Source organism: Taudactylus pleione, unplaced genomic scaffold, assembly GCF_031769625.1.
Source record: "Taudactylus pleione unplaced genomic scaffold, aTauple2 ptg000504l, whole genome shotgun sequence".
Lineage (NCBI taxonomy): Eukaryota > Metazoa > Chordata > Amphibia > Anura > Myobatrachidae > Taudactylus > Taudactylus pleione.
The window spans coordinates 1,577,185-1,604,211 of record NW_028284906.1 but is presented as its reverse complement, the minus strand read 5'-3'; the positions used below and the strand labels follow the sequence as shown (position 1 = coordinate 1,604,211).

The 27,027-nt window shown below is 40.5% G+C and overlaps 2 protein-coding genes across 2 annotated transcripts in view; one reads left to right on the top strand and one right to left on the bottom strand.

Moving 5' to 3' along the window:
- The first annotated feature begins 188 nt into the window (after positions 1 to 188).
- On the top strand, positions 189 to 16,285 carry LOC148501741 (uncharacterized). Its single transcript, XM_088450032.1, has 4 exons — positions 189 to 253; positions 2,316 to 2,488; positions 8,003 to 8,491; positions 16,179 to 16,285. Exons 2-4 carry the CDS (start codon positions 2,377 to 2,379, stop codon positions 16,283 to 16,285), a joined length of 708 nt encoding a protein of 235 aa, XP_088306158.1. The 5' UTR covers positions 189 to 253; positions 2,316 to 2,376.
- Positions 16,286 to 23,478: 7,193 nt separating this feature from the next.
- LOC148501738 (uncharacterized) overlaps positions 23,479 to 27,027 on the bottom strand; it is a 282,577-nt gene continuing 279,028 nt past the window's right edge. The window contains exon 32 of the mRNA XM_088450031.1: positions 23,479 to 24,431. Coding sequence (XP_088306157.1) covers positions 23,571 to 24,431 — 861 coding nt within the window. The 3' untranslated portion in view covers positions 23,479 to 23,570. The remainder of the gene's footprint in view (positions 24,432 to 27,027) is intronic.

Below are 27,027 nucleotides of genomic sequence, written 5' to 3'. Positions count from 1 at the left end.
AGTGGAAGAAGCGGCAGCCAATCGTACGGCCAGGCTGTAATGAGGCGGCTCCGCCACCCGCCGTCTCTATGGCTACAGCCGTCACCTCCTCCCTGATAATGAGTTGACTGACGTTACGAAGAGCCAATCAGATTGCACAAAATACACAACTAGGAAAGTGAGAGAGACACGTGACGGTGCGGAGAGGGCGGGGCTACATAGCGAGAGATTCCAGATACCTCAGCCGCCATTTTATCTATTCACAACATCACTGGTGATTATGTCATGTGACTTCTTATATGATATCTGTGATATTATCATTATTAAATAGGGGGAGGGGACTGTACAGTGATATATGAGGGGAATAACACAGCTCCCAGCACACACTGATATGTGGTATTATTATTATATAGGGGGAGGGGACTGTACAGTGATATATGAGGGGGAATAACACAGCTCCCAGCACACTGATATGTGGTATTATATAGGGGGGAGGGGACGGTACAGTGAAATATGAGGGGGAATAACACAGCTCCCAGCACACACTGATATGTGGTATTATTATATAGGGGGGAGGGGACGGTACAGTGAAATATGAGGGGGAATAACACAGCTCCCAGCACACTGATATGTGGTATTATTATATAGGGGGGAGGGGACCGTACAGTGATATATGAGGGGAATAACAGCTCCAGCACACACTGATATGTGATATTATTATTATATTGGGGGAGGGTACCATACAGTGATATATGAGGGGGAATAACACAGCTCCCAGCACACACTGATACGTGGTATTATATAGGGGGAGGGGACCGTACAGCGATATATGAGGGGAATAACACAGCTCACAGCACACACTGATATGTGGTATTATTATTATATAGGGGAGAGGGGACCGTACAGTGATATATGATGGGGAATAACACAGCTCCCAGCACACACTGATATGTGGTATTATTATATAGGGGATTGGGGACTGTAAAGTGATATGAGGGGGAATAACACAGCTCCCAGCACACACTAATATGTGGTATTATTATATAGGGGAGAGGGATCGTACAGTGATATGAGGGGGAATAACACAGCTCCCAGCTCACACTGATATGTGGTATTATTATTATATAGGGGGAGAGGGACTGTACAGTGATATATCAGGGGAATAACATCGCTCCCAGCTCACACTGATATGTGGTATTAATATTATATAGGGGTGAGGAGACTGTACAGTGATATATGAGGGGGAATAACACAGCTCCCAACACACACTGATATGTGATATTATTATTATATAGGGGAGAGGGGACTGTACAGTGATATATGAGGGGGTATAACACAGCTCCCAACACACATTGATATGTGGTATTATTATATAAGGGAGAGGGGACTGTACAGTGATATATGAGGGGGAATATCACAGCTCCCAGCACACACTGATATGTGGTATTATTATTATATAGGGGGGAGGGGACCGTACAGTGATATATGAGGGGGAATAACACAGCTCCCAGCACACACTGATATGTGGTATTATTATATAGGTGATAGGAGACTATATAGTGATATATGAGGGAATAAAACAACTCCCAGCACACACTATGTGGTATTATTGTTATATAGGGGAGAGGGGACTGTACAGTGGTATGAGGGGGAATAACACAGCACCCAGCACACACTGATTTGTGTATTATTATATAGGGTGACGGGGGACTGTACAGTGATATATGAGGGGGGAATAACACATCTCCCAGCACCCACTGATATGTGGTATTAAATTATATAGGGGAGAGGGGACCATACAGTGATATATGAGAGGGAATAACACAGCTCCCAGAACACAGAGATATGTGGTATTATTATATAAAGGGGAGGGGACTGTACAGTGATATATGAGGGGGAATAACTCAGCTCCCAGCATACACTCAAATTTGTTGCAGCAAGGTCTATTTTTACACCATGACCCTCAGTGTGGCTATGGGAGGTTTTCTTTGAGCATCATACAGACCATCTTGTGAGCCAGGAAACCTATTTCTGCTAGGAACTGCCATAGGATTTACATTCTGTGGTTGTGAATAGAAAGGATTACATATTCCTCTGTTTTGTGTTTTCTGACTCTCTTACTTCTTTCCATGGATGGTTTGGAGTTGGGTCTCTGACAGAATTCACGTGAAAATGGAGGTTTCTGCACTTTCACTTTATTTTCAGTGCTGGGGATTTGTACTTCTTTGCAAAGCACTTTGCTCCTTTTGCCCCTGTGTGGATCTATTGGATCTGCTCAAACCTTTGGAATCAGTTGAGCTCAAGTTTTTAATTTTGTTTTTCTGATGGCCATACAGTAGGAACGGCGTGTTTGGGAGCTTGGGGCCTCGTCTTGGAAGTTTCCTTTCCTCGTCTTGCATGAGGACAGATGGCCTTGCATACGGTTCTGTCATTCCAGCCAAAAGTCCTCATTTCACATTAACCAGAAGATTGTTTTCCCTGTTGTCTGTCCTTTATGGAGATCAGAAAGGTACAGAAATATCCGCACAGGAACTATTATTTTTTATAAATCTATTCCCCTAAATTGTTACATAATCTTTGAATACAATTCAATATTTTGGGGAGGTGCACCAGAGAATAGACGTAACATGATTCAAACCAAATGAAGAAAAAAGTATTCTCATAGCGGGCACACACAGATTATATTCAGTTAATGTGTAAATACAATGCACATGAGAGCCTGGATTCTATATTAAAACATAACTTTTATTAAGGCGAAATATATAAAAAAATGTGTGTAAGAAAAATAAAGTGATTAAAATTATTGACAAAAACCTATTATGTGTATTATTTCTCTATTAGTTCTTATATTGTCCGCATACTTCATTGAAAATAATAAATGACATCAGTCTATTGTCACTTTATTTACCAATATGAAGACCAACTGATGGATTTACTCCTATTCACATATCCTGTGACAATATATTATTATGATGTCACCTCCTTCACAGATTGCGGAGCTCATCAGTTGTTTGGATCAGTAGCTCATAAATCAACAATATCCTATTAAGCTGCTGAATACAACTATTGCTGTGTATAAATTATTGACACATTTTATCCTCTCACATTATAATGTCTCAGATGTGTAACCATATATGGCAGTGGTGTATTGTATATCACTACGTTTTCATCATATGTTGGTGCTGGTAAGTAATTTCATTTGTTCACATCAGTAGTTTGAATAGAAATAGTAAAGATTTAATATTCGTCGCTGCCTATATCCATTTCAGCAGTGTTGCATTCGGATAAACCCCCACATAATGAAAGCAATGTTTTCACCAATGATGAGTAATATAAGCTCCTTCTTAAATATGATATACAATGTATTAAGTTAATATGAGTTGTATCATCCACAGCGCTACATATTGAAAGCTGATTATCATGTATTCGGGCTTTCACTACCACGTGTGTCTTAATCGGCAATAATGAACCTGGATAATCCCCACAAGCTGATAGTGTCTTTTCGGATATAAATATACAAAATGAACCCTGTCTTCAGTATAGTATCATGATCACTTCACTTAGCGATATTGCATAATGGCAGATGATTCTCGCTTATATTAGATAGTTATAAAGGATGACAGGCTGTGCAGGTTCAGCTCTCAATATAATATGAGTCTTTCCATTTTAATCAACGACAATATAATATACAATGTATTTAAGTTGATATGAGTTGTATCATCCACAGCGCTGCACACTGAAAGCTGATTATCATGTATTCAGCTTTCACTACCACGTCAGAAAGGATTAGCTCATTTGGATGTGGTCTGGGCTCTTCCTCTGTATTTGGACAAGAGCTTTTCGCTTATGTGAACAGATTCTCTTCTGGTGCTTTAAGATGTGAGTGAGTGTGGTTGGCCGGCTGTAAAGCAGACTAATACAAGGTGGAATCCACTCGGTTATACTTCAGGCTTACTCTAGTATGGGGGTGGCCAGCTCCAGAGCAGGTGTCTGCACACTCTACCAGGATGGTGAGTGCTTCCCGGTCTACGAGGCATGGGGCTTCTGTGGAACAGATGTGTGGTGTGGCCACCTGGTGGTCCTCTGACCACACCACCAACTTTTACAGTTCCCAGTTTTTGCATCAAAGGATGTTAATGTTGGATTTTCTGAGCATACCCCTACCCTAGGGACAGTTTCTGAATGTCCCAGGGTCCAGTGTCCCCCAGATTGGATGAAAGAATAACACTTACACAAAACCAAACCAGTTGACCGCTGATTAACACTAAATGGTATAATAATAATCCCTTAGGACTGGTTAAGCAGCTGTTAAAAAAACATGAACATCACATGACTGCGCTATACCAGTCTGTGTGATAAATATAATTCCCAGGTGCAATTCTGAAAAATAATATAATTTATTTAAATTTGTCTAATAAAAAATAGTTATACAAATATTGCATGGGTCCCAGCATAATAGAATTGTTTTTTAATAATATATATATATGTATATATGCTCAAAGAAGGAGAACGATGCGCACCACAGTTAGTAGATAAAAAGATTTATTTAGTACAGCACACATAGACAACTTACATTTAAGTGTCCAGCAAGCAGCATACACGTTATGGCAAAATATCGCGGGATTCGCGGAGGCCTCAGAGCGGCACCAACAGCCTGGATGTAAACAACAGCGCTTGTGATCTTAACCGGTGTTAGCGGTGTTCGCGTCTCGGCTCGCTCTCCCTCTTACAGACTCAACCAAGGAAACGGCGGCGTCACAACGTCGTGACGTCACCAAGCCATGCCCCAAACGCGTTTCGTCACGGAGACTTCGTCAGTGGGTGTGGCTAGCTAGTACCTTCAGCCCATTTTATAGTGCAGGCACTTAACATAATGCTAATTGCATAATGCGATAATTGCTAATATATTCATAAGTTCATATTTCCTATCTTCCTAAATCAACACAGACACATACATTTATTCATGCTTTTGTCTTTCACATATTTTATATGCTGTGCCATAATCCTATTTAGTTTGTAGTCACCCGGACGCCATTTTTATGTAGTCCATTCTATCATTCCTAGCTCATTACATTTATAGTAATTTGTCTCCCAAACTAGGAGACACCATTTTGTCATAAATCCTTATTCTTTAGTTACAGACCATACTATATAGGAGAACAGCAACCTGCACAATATATTAATCATATAAATAAACGATCACTTTACATTTAATCATTACACATGTTCTGTATATTAGATGATACAATACATCCCAATAGTGTTTTTTTAAAAGACAACCATAAAACATACTAAATACAAGAATAAAACAATATATATAACATATACAATGTCAAATAATGAGGGACATCGGGATTATCAAAATATTTGTACATACACTAAAAATATTTAAATATACTTTATCATAACCATTACAGATATATAGAGTGTAATCTAAAAGGGGGGGATACAAAATGTCCACCATTAAAAAATCTATTCATATAAGTCTAAAAAATTATTTTAGAAAAATAGATATAATAAATACTAATAAATATAAATATATACTATTAATTATAAAATCTAATTCTATAAATATAGCCCAGTACTTTAAAACATTTACTCCACTAAAAACGGTACTATATCGCATCCCTTATTTAACCCATGAGGACTCCTTGTATTCAAGGTATATATCCAATATGTCTCTCTCCTTGATAGCTTTTTTCCTAAGTCACCCCCCCTTTCATCTAATGTCACATGTTCTATCCCTTTGAAAGATAATCCATTTAGCTGTGATCCCTGGCATTCTAAAAAATGTCTAGGAACACTATGATTGAGAATCTTGTTTTTGATATTTCTTGTGTGTTCCAAGATTCTTAATTTCAATTGCCTTTTTGTATATTTCTTCCCACACCTACACTCTATCATATAAATGACAGGTGGTGAGGCAGTCAATTCGGCTATTTATTTTCAGTTTCTTAGTATTATCAGCATTGTAAAATTCCTTTTTAATCTTACTACAATGTTGACATTTTTTACAACGTGTGCACGGAAAAAAGCCTTTATTGTTAGTAAGAAAACTGTTAGGGTATTGTTCTTTACCCGTTGGTAATTTACTAGGGGGCCAATCTATTTTTAAGAGTCGGAGCCCTTCTAAAAATTATTTCCGGTTTGTCAGGAATTACTTTTTGGAGAACAGGATCTAATTTAAGTATATCCCAGTGTTTTGTTAGAATTTCCTTAATCGCCTTTTCTTCACTGTTATAATTAGTGATAAAAGGCACGAAGGTAAATTGTTTATTATCCTTTTTTTATATTCTAATAAATCTTTTCTTTCAATATTTCTTGCTCTTAATATGCTATTCTCAATTAGATGTTTAGGATATTTTTCTCTTCAAATCTTTTTTTATATATTATTGCTTGTTCCTCAAATTTTTTTGGACACACCACAGTTTCTTCTTATCCTAGTTAACTGCGAGAAGGGGATATTTTTCTTCCAGGATTTCAGGTGACAACTATCGAAATCCAAATAGCTATTGCTATCCACTTGTTTTATATATGTATATGTATTAATTTTTTTGCCCTTCTGACCAGTCACTTGTGTCTAAGACTAGGTCTAAAAATTCTATTTTAGCATCATGATGTGTAAACCTCAAATTCAAATCATTATTGTTAATATAATTAAAAAATTCACTAAATTCTTGTTCTGTACCCCTCCATATTATGACTATATCGTCTATATACCTTTTAAATAAGGCTATTTTCTCAATAAAAAAATTGTTAGTATATCTATGGTTTTGCTCCCATACGCAAAGATAAATGTTTGCGAAACTTGGCGCAAAAGGAGTTCCGCGATGTTGTATAAAAAAATCTATCTTCAAATCTAAAATAATTATATTTTAAAATATAATTAATACAATCCACGATAAATTTTCTCTTATTACCATCTATATTTTCATCCTCCTTCAACAGGGATTCTATTGCACATATGCCCTTATCATGAGGTATACTCGTATACAACGATTCGACGTCTATAGTACACCATTTAAAGCTCTCAGCCCAAATAAATTCATCTAAAATTTTAAGAATGTGTAATATCCTGTATATAGGATGGTAACTTTGATACATAAACTTTTAAATAAATATCTATAAATTCTGATAGCCTAGACGTTACAGACCCAATCCCGGACACTATGGGGCGCCCGGTGGTATTTTCTAATCTTTTTTTTTTATGAATTTTTTATGAGGCCTCCGCGAATCCCGCAATATTTTGCCATAACGTGAATGCTGCTTGCTGGAAACTTAAATGTAAGTTGTCTATGTGTGCTGTACTAAATAAATCTTTTTATCTACTAACTGTGGTGCGCATCATTCTCCTTCTTTGACCAGAAATCCTTATATTGAACTCCTGAGGAGGATACTTGGAGAAACATGCTGCAAACAGTGAATGTGTAGTAAAGGACTTTACCTGTATTATAAGCTGGGATCAACATATTGCGCACAGTGATATACATTTCTTTGTTGACTATATATATATATATCTATATATATATATATATATATATATATATACAGCAAAACAAAATAGGACTAACCACTTCCTCTCACAATCATATAGAGTAATCCCAATGTCTGTGAATAATAATAATTGGAATGTTGTATAATCCTCTTAAAAGTCACTATCCAGATTCCCAGTTTGCTGATAAGATAAGTGTTACTGGAAATACACCGTAGTTATGGGGGACAGGGTTATGTCACAGTCAGATTCCAGCACTAACCCCGATAGTATGCAGAGGGGTTTATGTTATCACTGTGCTGTGTTATCACTACATGTTGCTTTCATGTTACAGAGTAACCAGCACATATGATTATAATAAAGCTATAATCCCTGCTCTATACATAACAGCGTAACATGTCAGGTGATGATTTTTACATTGTACCTTAGAGCATCGTGAATTTATCTATTTGATGGTGATATAAGGACCTTTGATAAGTCTTTATGGACAATTATATTTATGGGACATTCATATATTTATTTTATTCCCAGCAGATGGATGTAACAGCAGGAATATCTTGAAGGAAAATACAGTTTTATCTACAGATTGTGAAATAGAAGATAACGGCATCAAAGAAAATTCTCTGAGAGGAAATCCCATTCTCCCAATTATACATCCAGTACCTCACAGTGCAGATGTATCATCTAATCCTGCTTATGACGAGGAATGTTCTCCTGGTATATCTATTACAGCTATTAGAGCAGATAAAGTATTTCCCTCTTCTATAGATGCCAAATGTTTTACACAGAATAAAAAGCGTATTACCCATCAGCCAGCTAAGGCAGGTGAGAGGCCATTTCCATGTTCTGAGTGTGGGAAATGTTTTACATACAAATCAGCTCTTGTTAAACATCAGAGACATCACACAGGTGTAAAGCTAATTTCATGTTCTGAGTGTGGGAAATTTTTTACAGAACAATCGGCTCTTGTTCGACATCAGAGAAGTAATATAGGCGATAAACTATTTCCATGCCCTGAGTGTGGGAAATGTTTTATAGACAAATCATCTCTTGTTACACATCTGAGAAGTCACACAGGTGAGAAACCATTTCCATACCCTGAGTGTGGGAAATGTTTTACACAGAAATCAATTCTGGTTATACATCAGAGAAGTCACACAGGTGAGAAACCATTTCCATGCCCTGAGTGTGGGAAATGTTTTACAGAAAAATCATCTCTTGTTACACATCAGAGAAGTCACACAGGTGAGAAACCATTTCCATGCTCTGAGTGTGGGAAATGTTTTACACAGAAATCAATTCTTGTTATACATCAGAGAAGTCACACGGGTGAGAAACCATTTCCATGTTCTGTGTGAGAAATGTTTTACGCAGAAATAATATCTTGGTTCACATAAAAGATGTCACACAGCTTAGCTACTCTCATGTTCTGATCATCAGAAATGACAGAAATCAGGTCTCAATTGACCATCCTTTAGTTACACTAGAGAAACAGTGTTTACAAATGGAATTTTTTTTTTTTTTAATAACATAGTATTTTTCCTGACCCGGGCACTTCACTGACAATTCTGTGTTGTGAATGGTCATAGTTTGTATTACTGTTCTCATTGTATTCTGCTTTTACTTTTCTTGCTTTTATCTATTCTGAAAGGAAAGTGACTCTGCAGTGTTATAGTAGTTTTTGGAATTTGATCACCCAAATGGTACATAAGGGTGTAAAAAGACATGAGGATCAGTGGCCAAGGTGGTAACAGAGTCTTGTCTAATAATAGACCATAAGGTCTGAGACCTGACAGAGAAGTTTCTGCCACCAGCCCCCTCCTCTCTATTATATGCTTCAAGGAGGCCAAGTGGCCAGGGCAATGGGAGGATATATAAACAGTTAATATCATTAATTATTTGTCACTATCAGGACACAACCATGAGGAGTAAGGACTGTCCTATATGTGAGTGTCCCTGGAGCTCCGGGTGGTGTCCCCAGTATGTGTATATTTCTGTGTATGTATATATACTATTCTCTCTCTACTCCTTCCCGAGCTTAGAGAATGAGGCTATAAAGCTCTATATATGAAATGTAATATTGTGCAGTGTGTACTAATAATTGTATACATGCTACATTTTAATATTGTGTAGCTTTATTTCTCTGCTTCCCCATGTACAGAATGCAGCCAATCATCTTCATGTATTAGGATTCGAGGGCCCAAATGTTTGTGTTAATTAACTAAACATAGTATCATTAAAAACTGCTATTTATTATACTGAACCAGTTTCATGCATCCTTTTTTACTGATTATATTGTTTTATATGTCATGTACTTTTACAAATAAAACAAACTAAAAGGTCCACTAACATCTGTGGGCTAATGCCATGCAGCAATTGGATCACTACCACTACAAAGCTGTCACAGACCAGCAATGACTCTGGTAAAGCTCTGTTGGAGGTGAAATGCGTCAGTCATTGCTGTATAATAGATCTGATGTAACAAATCACTTATACTGTCTCCCTGATGGATCCATGAATATTGTGGTATATTGATCTTCTGAGACACATCTGAGTGCTGTGTGTGATTACCAGCTTCATTTTTACAGGCTAACAGCGTATACACTAGAAGTGGTCACCGTACTCACCTGGACTTTGCAGTATAAGGAGACACCTGTGCATACACTTGTGCAGCTAAATCTCTCTGAGTGTAAGGTCAGCAATGGTTATGTTACATGTTTAATAAGTATTTTTATCCAAAGTGGAGTGAAAATGATTATCTAGCAGGGAAAGCACCAGCGGTCACAGCCCCTGTATGACACCAGTAATATGGTAGCATTGAGCAGTGTGTGCAGTCAGTGTAATGATTATCTAGCAGGGAAAGCACCAGCAGTCACAGCCCCTGTATGACACCAGTAATATGTTAGCATGGAGCAGTGTGTGCAGTCAGTGTGATGATTATATAGCAGGGAAAGCACCAGTGGTCACAGCCCTTGTATGACACCAGTAATATGGTAGCATGGAGCAGTGTGTGCAGTCAGTATGATGATTATCTAGCAGGGAAAGCACCAGTGGTCGCAGCTCCTGTATGACACCAGTAAGATGTTAGCATGGAGCAGTGTGTGCAGTCAGTGTGATGATTATCTAACAGGGAAAGCACCAGCGATCACAGCCCCTGTATGACACCAGTAATATGTGATAAAACAGTAATATGTGGACATACATTTTCCTTGAGCAATTCACAAATATATGCACACTTATGTAACTTTATGTTCCTGCACTGCAATTTATAGCATATTGAAATGATTAAGAATATATATATATATATTTGTGCGAGTTGCGGAAGGCCACACTTGTTGAATGGCCCCAGGCCTAGAGAGGATAAGGCCTTCCCTTTTCTCTCTAAAGTAGGCAAGTGTGTGTCTGATGCAGCAGCCATTTTGTTTTATATCTTAGCTATAAGTATGTTAAATGATGTATTAAAAAGTGTGTAGAGATTAGTGTTTTTATTTCTAGATAAAACGGAATTATGTCACTATTATGACTAAAGCACAGATGACCAATGAAGGCCTAGTACGTACATATATTAATTGGATATATTAACAAAAATAAGGTATAAATATGAGTTTAGAAAGAGGGAGGGGGAGCAGTCGGAGAACAGAGGAGAGAGCGCAGACCGAGGGTCAGGGGTGCCGTTACGTATGTATGAAGTATTGACTGACTGCTATCCTGCTATTCTGTACTGGGTGTCACAAATTTATTTTAAAAGAATCCCCTACTGCTGTAGGTCTAATTTTATGTTTTTTTGTTGTAAGTCTGCATTGGCAAAATATATGTATGATTAAGCTGTCTTTAAGTAAAAGCATTGTAATTTATATTAGAATCTGTATTTGTATTGAATTATTTCAGTACTCTTTATAACAAGTAAGGTTTGTAAGCAATCTAGAACTATTAGCGCGTTATCAATTATGGAGGCCCCAGCGAGATACAACGAAGATGTCACCCACTCTGCATCGGTGATTAAGGGAGAGAGAGTCTGCACAGGTGGTCAGCTGTTTTACTTATCAATTTATTTATTTTTAAGTGCAGTATTGTTTTTCAATTTTCCTGTTTTGTTTTTTTTATTTTGTTTTATTCAAGTATGTACGCGATTATGAAAGACATGTATGGTGATGAGAGTGTGATATTTGTTTCTAAATGGTGTGAATATGTCCAAATGGTCAGCAGAACCTTTCCCAATGTCTGGCACATTTAATCTGTCTGTTTTAGAAACTTCTAAAGCAACAATTATTTTATCCAAACAATTGTAATTTCTCAGTGTGGCAACAAGAAGCTACACAATAACACCTGCAGTGTGGGATGGTAGTCAGCCAATGGCACCCCCTGCCCTCACAGCTTTCCTCCCTCATTCTCCCCTGCCTCAAAGCAAATTCCTCCTTCCTCTCCTGCCCTCAAAGCTGTTTCCTCCTTCCTCCCCTGCCCTCACAGCTCTTTACTCCTCCTTCCTCCCCTGCCCTCTTTACTCCTTCCTCCCTTGCCCTCACAGCTCTTTCCTCCTTCCTCCCCTGCCCTCACAGCACTTTCCTCCTTCTTCCTCCCCTGCCCTCGCAGCTCTTTCCTCCTTCCTCCCCTGTCCTCACAGCACTTTCCTCCTCTGCCCTCAAAGCTCTTTCCTCCTACTTCCTCCCCTGCCTTCGCAGCTCTTTCCTCCTTCTTCCTCCCCTGCCCTCTTTACTCCATCTTCCTCCCCTGCCCTCACAGCTCTTTCCTCCTTCTTCCTCCCCTGCCCTCACAGCTCTCCTCCTTCCTCCCCTGTCCTCAGCTCTTTCCTCCTTATTCCTCCCCTGTCCTCACAGCACTTTCCTCCTCTGCCTTCAAAGCTCTTTCCTCCTACTTCCTCCCCTGCCTTCACAGCTCTTTCCTCCTTATTCCTCTGCTGCCCTCAAAGCTCATTCCTCCTTCCTCTCCTGCCCTCAAAGCTGTTTCCTCCTTCTTCCTCCCGTCCTCACAGCTCTTTCCTGCTTCCTCCCCTGCACTCACAGTTCTTTCCTCCTTCCTCCCCTGTCCTCACAGCTCTTTTCTCCTTCTTCCTCCCATGCCCTCACAGCTCTTTCCTCCTTCTTCCTCCCCTGCCCTCACAGCTCTATCCTCCTTCTTCCTCCCCTGCCCTCACAGCTCTTTCCTACTTCTTCCTCCCCTGCCCTCACAGCTCTTTCCTGCTTCCTCCCTTGCCCTCACAGCTCTTTCCTCCTCCTTCCTCCCCTGCCCTCACAGCTCTTTCCACCTTCTTCCTCCCCTACCCTCACAGCTCTTTCCTCCTCCTTCCTCCCCTGCCCTCACAGCTCTTTCCTCCTCCTTCCTCCCCTGCCCTCACAGCTCTTTCCTCCTTCTTCCTCCCCTGCCCTCACAGCTCTTTCCTCCTTCCTTCCCTGCCCTCACAGCTCTTATCTCCTTTTTCCTCCCCTGTCCTCACAGCTCTTTCCTCCATCTTCCTCCCCTGCTCTCACAGCACTTTCCTCCTTCCTCCCCTGCCCTCACAGCTCTTTCCTCCTTCCTCCCCTGCCCTCACAGCTCTTTCCTCCTTCCTCCCCTGCCCTCACAGCACTTTCCTCCTTCCTCCCCTGCCCTCACAGCACTTTCCTTCTTCCTCCCCTGCCCTCACAGCACTTTCCTCCTTCCTCCCCTGCCCTCACAGCTCTTTCCTCCTTTCTCCCCTGTCCTCACAGCTCTTCCCTCCTTCCTCCCCTGCCCTCACAGCTCTTTCCTCCTCCTTCCTCCCCTGCCCTCACAGCTCTTTCCTCCTCCTTCCTCCCCTGCCCTCACAGCTCTTTCCTCCTCCTTCCTCCCCTGCCCTCACAGCTCTTTCCTCCTTCTTCCTCCCCTGCCCTCACAGCTCTTTCCTCCTTCCTTCCCTGCCCTCACAGCTCTTATCTCCTTTTTCCTCCCCTGTCCTCACAGCTCTTTCCTCCATCTTCCTCCCCTGCCCTCACAGCACTTTCCTCCTTCCTCCCCTGCCCTCACAGCAATTTCCTCCTTCCTCCCCTGCCCTCACAGCTCTTTCCTCCTTCCTCCCCTGCCCTCACAGCTCTTTCCTCCTTCCTCCCCTGCCCTCACAGCTCTTTCCTCCTTCTTCCTCCCCTACCCTCACAGCTCTTTCCTCCTCCCCTGCCCTCACAGCTTTCCTCCTTCTTCCTCCCCTGTCCTCATAGCTTTCCTCCTTCTTCCTCCCCTACTCTCAGAGCTCTTTCCTCCTTCTTCCTCCCCTGCTCTTTCCTCCTTCTTCCTCCCCTGCCCTCACAGCTCTTTCCTCCTCCTTCCTCCCCTGCCCTCACAGCTCTTTCCTCCTTTCTCCCCTGTCCTCACAGCTCTTCCCTCCTTCCTCCCCTGCCCTCACAGCTCTTTCCTCCTCCTTCCTCCCCTGCCCTCACAGCTCTTTCCTCCTCCTTCCTCCCCTGCCCTCACAGCTCTTTCCTCCTCCTTCCTCCCCTGCCCTCACAGCTCTTTCCTCCTCCTTCCTCCCCTGCCCTCACAGCTCTTTCCTCCTTCCTTCCCTGCCCTCACAGCTCTTATCTCCTTTTTCCTCCCCTGTCCTCACAGCTCTTTCCTCCATCTTCCTCCCCTGCCCTCACAGCACTTTCCTCCTTCCTCCCCTGCCCTCACAGCAATTTCCTCCTTCCTCCCCTGCCCTCACAGCTCTTTCCTCCTTCCTCCCCTGCCCTCACAGCTCTTTCCTCCTTCCTCCCCTGCCCCCACAGCTCTTTCCTCCTTCTTCCTCCCCTACCCTCACAGCTCTTTCCTCCTCCCCTGCCCTCACAGCTTTCCTCCTTCTTCCTCCCCTGTCCTCATAGCTTTCCTCCTTCTTCCTCCCCTACTCTCAGAGCTCTTTCCTCCTTCTTCCTCCCCTGCTCTTTCCTCCTTCTTCCTCCCCTGCCCTCACAGCTCTTTCCTCCTTCTTCCTCCCCTGCCCTCACAGCTCTTTCCTCCTTCTTCCTCCCCTGCCCTCACAGCTCTTTCCTCCTTCCTTCCCTGCCCTCACAGCTCTTATCTCCTTTTTCCTCCCGTCCTCACAGCTCTTTCCTCCATCTTCCTCCCCTGCCCTCACAGCACTTTCCTCCTTCCTCCCCTGCCCTCACAGCAATTTCCTCCTTCCTCCCCTGCCCTCACAGCTCTTTCCTCCTTCCTCCCCTGCCCTCACAGCTCTTTCCTCCTTCCTCCCCTGCCCTCACAGCTCTTTCCTCCTTCTTCCTCCCCTGCCCTCACAGCACTTTCCTCCTTCTTCCTCCCCTACCCTCACAGCTCTTTCCTCCTCCCCTGCCCTCACAGCTTTCCTCCTTCTTCCTCCCCTGTCCTCATAGCTTTCCTCCTTCTTCCTCCCCTACTCTCAGAGCTCTTTCCTCCTTCTTCCTCCCCTGCTCTTTCCTCCTTCTTCCTCCCTTGCCCTCACAGCTCTTTCCTCCTTCTTCCTCCCCTGCCCTCACAGCTTTCCTCCTTCTTCCTCCCCTGCCCTCACAGCTCTTTCCTCCTTCCTCCCGTCCTCATTGCTCTTTCCTCCTTCTTCCTCCCCTGCCCTCACAGCTTTCCTCATTCTTCCTCCCCTGCCCTCACAGCTCTTTCCTTCTTCCTCCCCTGCCCTCACAGCTCTTGCCTTCTTCCTCCCCTGCCCTCAAAGCTCTTTCCTCCTTCTTCCTCCCCTGCCCTCAAAGCTCTTTCCTCCTTCCTCCCCTGCCCTTATTCTGTTTTATTCAAGATTTGTACCTCATAGACAGTTGTATCTGATGATGATACTGATGTAACGCCTGAGTTTACTGCTATGTGTATTTGTATATCCTAATCAATAATACCAAGATTTGTACCTCACTGCTGTCTCTGATGATGCTGATTAAATGCCTAAGCTTACTGCTATAGCTATGCTTGCTTATTCTAAACAACAATCTGTTTATGATCATTCCCCAGAAGTGAACTGTTAAATCTGATTCAGATGAGTCAATTGATGACCATTACTGATTTCCGTGTCTCTCCTGCAACTAATCTCACTATCAATAGCAGGTTCAATGTGTCCTGGATACCTTACATTTACCTAACCATTTATTGTTTGCGAGTACTGTACTTCACAGTTTCCTGATGAAGTTACCCGGATGTTGTCACAGAAATCCTACATCATGTACAGCATAATTCACAGCAAAGAAACTGTGCAGGAATTTGTGTCCAGATATAGTATCCCATGTGTTGTTGAAGCTGACAGAGGTACACATTTTACAGGGACGATATTCCAAGCAATGTATCAATATATGGGTATAACAAGCAGAATTGAACGTTTTAACACTAACATTAAGTACAAGTGAGCTAAGGTGGGTGTGGAGACTATGAGTTGGCTGGAGGCTTTACCTCTGGTCTTGTAAAGCATTCTCACCACTCCAAAGGGCCACTTAAACTGTCCCCTTATGAGCTACTGTTTTGGAAAATTCCCTATCCTCATAGTAAGTCGAGCAACAGACTTGTCATTGTCATATGATTTATCTATGGACTATGTTATACAATTCTCACAGCATCTGGACTTTACAAGAAAAGCAAGGGAAGCTTATGAAGGGACTCCCAGAGGGATCTTGTCATGGAGTCCAGCCTGGAGACTATGTAATGGTGAGAAATTTCTTACGTTCTGGTTGTCTCGTAGATCGATGACAAGGCCCGTTCCAGGTTCTGCTAACAACCTCGACATCCTTAAGAGTAGCTGAAAAGGACAATTGGATTCACGCATCTCACTACAAGAAGGTTTCCGACCTGGTGAAGTCAGTTGACACAAGAGAAGACGCAGATAAGACATTGACTGTGACTTAAATCTAATGAATTTATTTGATGGGCCTGATCAGAGCCACAGTTCAGACCAAGATAAGGTCCACAGAATTGGGGGATAGTCTTAGTGATGTTCCTGTGGATTGTAGGCAAAGAAAAGGAAATATGGCTATTGGTGATCAAGTCTCTGTGTATCATTGATTGAGGCAGTTATTTTCATAGCATTTTTAAATTTTTTTATTTTTTTCAAGTGAATGAGGGCTGCCAAGGACTGGTAGCTGATGATGACGGTGTATAAAGTTATCCTAAGGGTACTGCCGGGGTCATATTGGTGAACTCCACTCCTGTTTTGAAGTCCATGATTATAAGGGGTAGGGTATTAACCATATTAAGAGCCATAAAAGATGCACACATTAATTTTACGACTGATACTCCCAGGTATAGGTACGATCAGAGGATGGTCAGAAGACCGAGGTAAAAGAAAATTCTTAATTGCCCATATGTAAAAATAATTAGAAGGTTTAAAAAAGAAATATATAAAAGTAACAAAATACAGGTAATAAGGACTATACTGGTACTGGGTGTAAGATATATCTGGTGAAGAATCGGAAAAGAAGATCCATCACGGTGAGGAAAAGGTGTGGAGGTTTGTATCAAAATTCCAAAATGTATATGTGAATATTTGGTCTAAATCAGAGAAGAGGTTCATACAATGGTGCAAAGACAGTACCTCTATACAAACTGACACTTCTTCCCTGGACACTTATAAGCTGATAGAAAGAACAATGAGTTTGACAGATTGTTGGGTATGTAGTCACCATATCAGTCAGGGAATGTTGGGTTAGTTGCTACTATCCCATTGCACTCATATCAAACAACACTTCACTCACTATGTGGAACTCACACACTTGAACCTTATATTGTCACAGGCTCCATAGGTTTAAAATTAACAAAGTATCCAAGGTATGATCTGGACAACATTACTTGTATTAACAAAATGATATAGGAGCTGAAGGGAGTAATTTGGGAACCAGTGTTTGTAACACAATCTCACAAAGTGGACCTTTCAGAACTAAACTTGATTTGTGGAATGTCTCTTTTAGAGATCATTAAATCCACAAAACCTAATAAGGAAGAATGTGTGAGTGAATTAATAAACTGTGTAATGACGAAAGGAATGTTGGGGTACAATAATACATACGGTCATTGTATAGCAGAATTTAACAAGCAAGGAGAAAGTATGGATGAAAAGGGTGCCCGTTGTAATGTTCCTTTATGATGTTTTTTTAAACATATTTTCTATTAAACCATGGACACTACCACAGGGGTTATATTATGTGTGCGGACATGGGACTTATAAACGTATTAATTATTTTGGAACAGGTTTTATAAGATCATTGCTACCCGATGCAGTGGTAATACAACATAAGGATCTAAAATAAATATATATAAAATAAATTATCCTGAAAAACAGTAAGAACGAAAAAAAAGAAAAAAACAAATGGTACATGAGAAGTACAAGCATTTATTTATTTTTTACACTGTCTCAAAGTTACAAGATTGGTTTGGGAACATAATAAAATTTGGTACATGGAAAATAACTGCAATTCAAAGAATGATAAAGGAATTAATAGAATTAATAAACAATATCATGGACATATACGACAGTACTTTTAGATTTGTAGTAAAAAAGCTTCAAACAATAAAACACCGAATTAATGCAGCGCAGACTACCTTTAGCAGCCTTTGTAGCGCAATTGTTGGCAGATATCACCTTCTACATTCTTCTATACCTTACAGCTACAACTTCAGGATAGTGTGTTACTTTGCAAATGGTATATGGGTTAAAGTGTTGTACATACATCATTAATTCTATTGATGCTGAATAAAAGAAAGGATAAATGACATTAACTGGGAGATTTAATTAAAAATTAATTTGCTAAACAAAATAAACATGATGGTGTGATTCCTGACAGCTGGTTCACCTGGTGGAACCCCAGTACCTGGTTCGCATGGGTGGGAAATTGGTTAATCAATATTATGCACACATTGGGAAGTTTAATATATATTTTTTTGCCATGATGATGTTGAATTTCTATATACTATTGAAATGTTTCAAGAAGGTTTTCCAATGCGTTAAGAAAAAAACAAACAAATCAATTTATGAGAGATGAACATTCTTCAGAGTTATGAAGAATGTTCAGAGGATGGAACTGATAAAACAGAAATATATGCATGCTTACGTTACTTTATTTTCCTGCACTGCAATTTAGAGCATATAGAAAAGATTGAGAATGTATATATTTGTTGTGTGAGTTGTGCAAAACCACACTTGTTGAATGGCCCTAGGCCTAGAGAGGATAAGGCCTTCCCAGTCCTCTATAAACGTATGCAAGTGTGTGTCTGACGCGGCAGCCATTTTGTTTTAGATTTTAGCTATAAGCATGTGAAACGATGTATTATTGTGTAGAGATTAGTGTTTTATTTCTCTGCAGGTGTGATTAACTGCAGAGATACGTATAAGCTGAACTGCTATACATATATATATATATATAGTTTTAGCAATAAGAATAAGGTTTAAAATGTATAAATTATAACATACACAGAACGGCTGACAGTAGCAGATCTCAGTTTTATATAAACAAATGAGGTAACTGAGATAGCATTTACCTGCAACAAGCAAAAATGAAGGCTAAATGGGCGACCATGTCAGATTTTTACATGGGAACAAAAAGATAACATGGAATTATGTCAATATTATGTCTACAGCACAGATGACCAATGAAGAGCTAGTACGTACAAATATTAATTAGATTAATTGGAGGTATAAACAAAAATAAGGTATAAATATGAGCTGAGAAAGAGGGAGGGGGTAGCAGTCGTAGAACAGCGGAGAGACACAGAACGAGGGTCAGGGTTCTGTACTGGGTGTCACAAATTTATTTTAGAAGTAGTCCCTACTGCTGTTGGTATAATATATGTTTTTTTGTTGTAAGTCTGCTTTGGCAAAATATATGTATGATTAAGCTGTCTTTAAGTAAAAGCATTGTCATTTATTTTAGAATCTGTATTTGTGTGGAATTATTTCAGTGCTGTCTATAACAAGTAAGGTTTGTAAATAATTCAGAACTATTTAGTGTTATCATGTCCCAGTAGTGGATAGTTCCCCTTCAGTAGATGTAGGGTCATTCCGCATCCCATCCCAGTAGTGGATAGTTCCCCTTCAGTAGATGTAGTCATTCCGCATCCCGTCCCAGTAGTGGATAGTTCCCCTTCAGTAAATGTAGGGTCATTCTGCATCCCGTCCCAGTAGTGGATAGTTCTCTTTCAGTAGATGTAGTCATTCTGCATCCTGTCCCAGTAGTGGATAGTTCCCTTTCAGTAGATGTAGAGTCATTCCACATCCCATCCCAGTAGTGGATAGTTCCCTTTCAGTAGATGTACGGTCATTCTGCATCCCGTCCCAGCAGTGAATAGTTCTCTTTCAGTAGATGTAGTCATTCTGCATCCTGTCCCAGTAGTGGATAGTTCCCTTTCAGTAGATGTAGGGTCATTCAGCATCCCATCCCAGTAGTGGATAGTTACCTTTCAGTAGATGTAGGGTCATTTTGCATCCTGTCCCAGTAGTGGATAGTTCCCTTTCAGTAGATGTAGTCATTTTGCATCCCGTCCCAGTAGTGGATAGTTCCCCTTCAGTAGATGTAGGATCATTCCGCATCTCGTCCCAGTAGTGGATAGTTTCTTTTCAGTTGATGCAGGGTCATTCCGCATCCCGTCCCAGTAGTGGATAGTTCCCCTTCAGTAAATGTAGTCATTCTGGATCCTGTCCCAGAAGTGGATAGTTCCCCTTCAGTACATGTACGGTCATTCCACATCCCATCCTTGTAGTGGATAGTTCCCCTTAAGTAGATGCAGGGTCATTCCACATCAAATCTACACAATTTCCGAAAAAATTCTACCTTTCATTCTCTAGTTTCAATAAAATTTGGTATAATAAATTATGGCATAGGTGTAAAGAAAACCCCCAAATCTTAGGCTGATATGTACACTGGTTTTGAAGTTATATGCCTTTAAAACTGCAATTTTTTAATGAAAAATGTGCTTTTAAGTTTTTTTTTAATTGCTTTTGCAGCTCATCTAATTGAGCTAGAGAGTTGGGCAAGGTCTCATTTTAACCTCTTTTTCTGGGCTTTCATATGATATGAAACACAACAGGGTGTTTCAATAAAACATTTAAAAATGTTAAAATCAAAATTTTTATTTTCTAAAAAAACAACAGATTTTAAAAATACTCAAAAAGTGTTCATACGGTTGGTAATAGAGCCCCAAAGTTTTATTTTGGGATCATGATGGGATCACTTGCTGTAAGAGCCTTCATTTTTGAGTGATTTAAGAAAATTGTATTGATTGAGCAACTACACCTCTGGAGTAATGCGAACAGGTTTACCTGTGAGACCACAACCCTTTATGTTAAACCATGCCCCTTTTTCATGCAGGTGGGATTTACAGTGTGCACCAGTTGTCACCAGACCCAGTGACACCTCTGGAATTAGTGCTATCAAATATGTTTTTGATCCATGTTGTCACTTTCTTTTGACTCCAGAGTTGATAGACAGACACGGTATAACTCATTCAGACTTTATGTATACTCAGATTTTTCATTTTATTCAATCCCTTCTGGAGCATTATGACCGCTCATTTAAAGTGGACCTATAATCTCCCTTCTTCATTTAATTTCCATTATTTCTTTTAGGATTACGTTTTTATACTGGGATTTAGCACCAACTATTCCTCTCTTACTCAATTGACCCCAAATACTGCGAGTTAAATACTTATTAGGTATAAGGTAAATCCGCCCTCATACAGAAAGCTCTATATTTGGTACAATTGCAAGACATTCACATAAAATGATGTCACAGGGTTTACATCTCTCAAGGCCAGATAAAGCACATGGTCATTGCCCAAACTGTAAGGAGACTAATGTATTTATTGAAGCCAGATAATTGGATATGATCGCTTGCAATTGTTATCTGATGATTTAGTCATCCATGGTCTGACGAATTGCTTGGACGCTGCTCTGTGTCAGCGCAATTCCGATGCGTACAAATATGTTTATATTACTGCAAGGTTTAGTTGGAAGACAGGTTTTGATGTGTATATCTGTGAGTGTTTTGAGAGACTCCGCAGGCTAATACAATATGCCTGTGACAAATAATTAAAAATGTAGCACAGTCTGAATGCAAGTTTGGGAATCATTGTCAGAGGCCTGCAAATCGTTAAAAATTGAATACCTTTTTGTTCAGTACTGTTTTGGTTCAAAGGAATTGGCATTTAGACTTTGAATAGGCAGAGGAAACCCTTTGAATTAGCTATCAGACCAGGTGGCAACGGCAGACAGCTGTTGGTCTCCCCCTGCTTAGAAATAAACCTTACTACTTATAACACCTTAGACTATAGTTTAAGCAACTTATTAAAATGTCAGAAATGGATAATATATATATTAAACCATCACAAATACACTGAAATACATAGCACACACACATAGACTTACATGCATACACATACGCACGCACCTTTGAAGTGCGCACGAACCCACACATACGTGCAACACAAACTAGTGAAACTACACAATATTCTCACTTACAATAACTTATAAAAAGGTTCCTTCACATTAAACGTGATATTAGGTTTTATTAGCGAATAATTATGTTGTTAAATGTATGTATATGATATTTAAGGTACATAAGCTAGTAGACATGTCATGTTTGGTACCATTCTAAACCTGTTTATCTGCAGATCTTCGGTTCTATCGGCAAGGAGATCGCAGCAGGCGTTCGCAAGATATGGATTATAGGTTAGAATGTATCTCTGTATGTAGTGTTTTTTTATTAGTTCTTTGGAGGGAAACCTACACAATGAAGCAGTTGGAAAGCTGATCCATACCTCTGATGACACCATATGAACTAACCAATGAACGGAGTGACCTGAAGCAAGAACCAATGAGCATCTGTTATTCTGTGCCTTTGTTGTCTCTAAAACCTGTACCGGATATATGCTTGTGAGCTGGGGCAGTAGTCAGTCATTTCTCTATATCCTTGGGTGAAGGTGACTGCAGGTTCAGGATTGAAATACTGCATACTGGGCCAGTGCGCCCGCATATGTATCGGTTTGTACCTTTGTATTTACTTTCTTTTTGCGCTAATTGTGTTAGATCTAAGCGTGTAACTTTCTTTTTTATTGCAATATAACGTTTTGTGTTTTGGAACCACAATTGGATTGGAAGGCAATTATTTCTTACTTGTAGCGCTAAATAGCGACATTTTGGGTATATAAAAGAGTATTCATATTTTGCTTTCACAATTTCTGGCAATGCCCTAAAATTCAAAAATGTAGGTATCACACTCTCTGGTTTATCAATACTACGTTTGGTTTACACTGATCCCTAGACCCCAAGACACGGATAGTTTTGAATGTCTCTTCTTGGGGTCTGCACTCTCTACATAAACACCTTACCTCATTTCTTTATGTCCTCATGCTGGCTAATAAGGTGATTCTATCTAAGTGGATGGAACGCTCTAACCCTAGGCCCAAACAAGTTCATGTTCTGCTTCTACATATGTTACACTTAGAGCATCAATCCACTCTTCCTGATGTGGAGGGAAATGTAACCTGATGTTAAAATATATGGTGTACTTATATTGTATCTTTAGGCCACTCCCAGCAAGAACATATCTTACACCTCCTTGGATCTACCAACTTGTATTTATATCGCCAATAAATGTGACTGATTTATATTATTGCACGTATTTATGTGTGAAGGGGGTATATTCGAGCCTTATCCTCCCCTCGTTTTTGTTTCCTATGTTCTACTACTTTTCTTTCTTAATTTTTCATGGCTCTTGAGATGGATAATATGTCCTTCCCGTCCTGTTTTTTTGTACAACTTTTGGTTCTTTATGCACCGCCATCTACACCGTATAGTTCCTGATTATGATGTTCATATTTCTTATCTGTCATGTTGTCATCACGATGTTTGTGTTTCTTGAAAAATGCAATAAATACATTTTCAAATAAAGTGTATTTTAATACATTATCCGCATTGCATACAAATACACCTAACACTTATATATAGTGCACATCCATCAGGTCTACCTACACTGGTATGCCTCAGTGGGGACTGGGTTTGCATCCCAAAAGGTATCTGATTACATAGGGAAGTACACATTTTTTTGCTGGCATCTTTTATGATTTGATTTCTGTGTACAACATTTCTGTAAAGAACATTTTCAAAATTAGAATATTGTAACAAATCCATTTTAGGTTTACCAGTTCATGACTTTGCATTTCTCCTGTGCATTTTCTGATGTCTAACAAGATATGATTTGTTTCTAAAACATTTCCCACACTCAGAACATAGAAATGGTTTCTCACCTGTGTGAGTACTCTGATGTGTAACAAGATTTGCTTTCACTGTAAAACATATCCCACACTCAGAACATGGAAATGGTTTCTCACCTGTGTGAGTTCTCTGATGTACAATAAGATTTGATTTATTTGTAAAACATTTCCCACACTCAGAACATGGAAAAAGTTTCTCACCTGTGTGAGTTCTCTGATGTGTAACAAGGTCTGCTCTCACTTTAAAACATATCCCACACTCAGAACATGGAAATGGTTTCTCCCCTGTGTGAGTTCTCTGATGTACAATAAGATTTGATTTCGTTGTAAACAATTTCCTGCACTCAGAGCATGGAAATGGTTTCTCCCCTGTGTGAGTTCTCTGATGTGTAACAAGGTCAAATTTCACTGTAAAACATTTCCCACACTCATAGCATGGAAATGGTTTCTCACCTGTGTGAGTTCTCTGATGTTTAACAAGATGTGATTTCTCTGTAAAACACTTCCCACACTCAGAGCATGGAAATGGTTTCTCACTTGTGTGTCTTCTCTGATGTGAAATAAGGTATGACTTTTCTTTAAAACATTTCCCACACTCAGAGCAAGGAAATGATTTCTCACTTGTGTGTCTTCTCTGATGTGAAATAAGGTATGACTTTTCTTGAAAACATTTCCCACACTCAGAGCATGGAAATGGTTTCTCACCTGTGTGAGTTCTCTGATGTTTAACAAGAACTGATTTGTATGTAAACCATTTCCCACACTCAGAACATGGAAATGGCCCCTCTCCTGCCTTAGCGTTCCCTGTAGGAGAGTGAAATATTTTATTTGTACTAGAAGGTCCATTATCAGAGATATCAGGAGAATATTCCCCATGAGTAGAGGGATTAGATGACACATCTGCATGGTGATGTACTGGGTGTATAAAGGGATTTTCTCGGGGGGAATCTCCTGTGATGTTGTTGCCTTCTATCTCACAATCTGGAGAGAGCATGGGAAATTCCTCTGAAACATTCCTGCTGTTACATCCATGTGCTGGAAATAAAAAATATACATGGTAATATGAATGTTTCCCCTATAACCATTTACTTTACCCAATAAAGACTATAGTTAAAAGTCCCAGAATTACCACCAAATAGATATATTGAAGATGCTGCAATGTACAATGTATAAATCATTACTGACAGTGTAAGTTGCCCTATGCATATAGCAGGGTTTATAAAAATCAATCAAACTGCACTCAATTAAAAAGAGGTGGGAACTGGGTAGGTAATTAATTAATATTCTCTAACAATAGGATATTACATATAAAATGCACCAACAAACACTTTTTGAGCCAGTCTGGTTTAGGAAATAAGGGAAAAACCAGCTTGGGAGTCCCCCATATTTCAATGAACCAGCATCGGGCTTCTGTGCCAGTCCAGTTTATCAAATACAGTGAAAACAATGCATAGGGGTCTCCTGTATTACCATCAATTAGCTCTAACTAGCTGGGGGTTCATGTCACAGCAAGGGAACATGATTCACAGACTAACTAGTCAGCTTAGGACTGGGATTCCATGGGAAATAGGCCCACCCAAAAAAAAGAGGTACCCCCTCTTAAATATACCCCACGCTGATAGCCCAGGGTTATTCCCCACACCCTCGTGCCTTTGGTGTAGGGTTAATTGTGTAAAAATAGAATAAATATCGTCCATTACATTAGGACTACTGGTCCCACAATGTTAGAAATTAGAGATTCGCAAGTGCTGACATTCTGAGACCTGGCCTGCTGGTACTTCTAGCCTTACTGCAAAGGAAATATTGAATAAACATGACACACACACACACACACACACACACACACACACACACACACCGAATGTGGTATTAGTTTAATACACAATCAATTGCACTAACACTCCTCCATGTATGCAATTCAGGACTTGGCAAAATACAATAAAAAATTACCCATGCCCATGGACAATACCACTGTACTCTAAGTACAGTACTTGCCAAAATTATGGCAAACTCGTGGAGTCTTGGGCTGAAGACTGCTGCTGTGTTGTCCATAAAGGGGCTTAGGCTGCAGTATAGAAAGGGGGGGTTTCTTCAGTGGGTGCTGCAGCTGTTGTGTCACTTGTCCTGTCAATTAACTGTGGCTGCTGCTGTGTTGTTGTCTTGTCCATCAGGCTAGGGCTGCAGTCCATTAGGGGTGCTTTTCCCCAGTGTGAACAAAATAAAAGTACTTTTTATCTTTTTTTTTGTGTGTGCGCGTTAGCAAATTAGCTGTGCTATTATTGTTCGTTACACTGCCGCAGTTTATCTTCCATGTATTTGTGACTCTGCAGGTGATCTGTCCGCACTCAGCAGGGGAGCTTTGTTGTCCATAAAGAAAGGGTGCTGTCTGTGTTGTTTATCAAGCGGCTGCTGCTTCATTCAGGGGTGCTCTTCAGCAGTGTCAAAAAAAATAAAAGTGCATTTTGTGTGTGTTTGTGCATTAGCAACTTAGCTGCGCTATTATTTTTTGGTGACACTGCCGGCCAGACCGCAGTTTATCATCCACGTATTGTGACACTGTAAGTCATAGCGCAGTGTGTTATTCTTATTCATAAAAAATATTGTCACAGTGTAAGTGGTAGCGCAGTGTTTTACTCATAAAGAATCTTTTGACACTAAGTGGTAGCGCAGTCTAATATTGAAGTTTTCACTTCTTTCCTCAATCGTGAATAAAACAGTCTACACACAGACTACAAGACCACAACAAAGTGCTAAATAACATGCATAATATATATGACATCACTGTAAGTGGCAGTGCGTTTTCTTATTCATAAAACATCCTGTGACACTGCAAGTGGCAGCACAGTGCGTTATTCTTATTCATAATTTTGTGACACTTAGGACCTCACTCAGAGCCGCTCGCAAAATGCAAGCGCTCGTACTGAATGAGGGCGGCCGCATCTAAAAAATGATCTGGCCTCCTAACCGCTCGCTAGGCTGTGGGTTACCACCCACAACCTTAACGAGCGACCAGGATGATGGTCGTGATGGTCAAGGCCATCGGGGCTTGCGACAAGACCCTTGTGATAGGGTCTCATCTGCCGCAAGCCCCAGAGAGCTTTCGGCTCTAATAGAGCCGGAAGTTCTCCCACTGACATCACTGGTGATGTCAGTGGGGCCGCCCACAAATGGCAAGCGTTCGCTTAGGAACGCCTCCATTTGTTAAACCACCCCCCGCCATACCTACAAAACGGGGTGAGCTGTCGATCAACATCGACAGCCGTCCCTTTTGTGGTGAGCCCCGGAGCGAGAAAATTTCTCTCTCGCTTCGGGGCTTACGCACGCGCAGTGCGGCCGCTGCGCGTGCGTGTGTTAGCGCAGTGTGTTTTTTCTTTTCTTATTCAGAAATA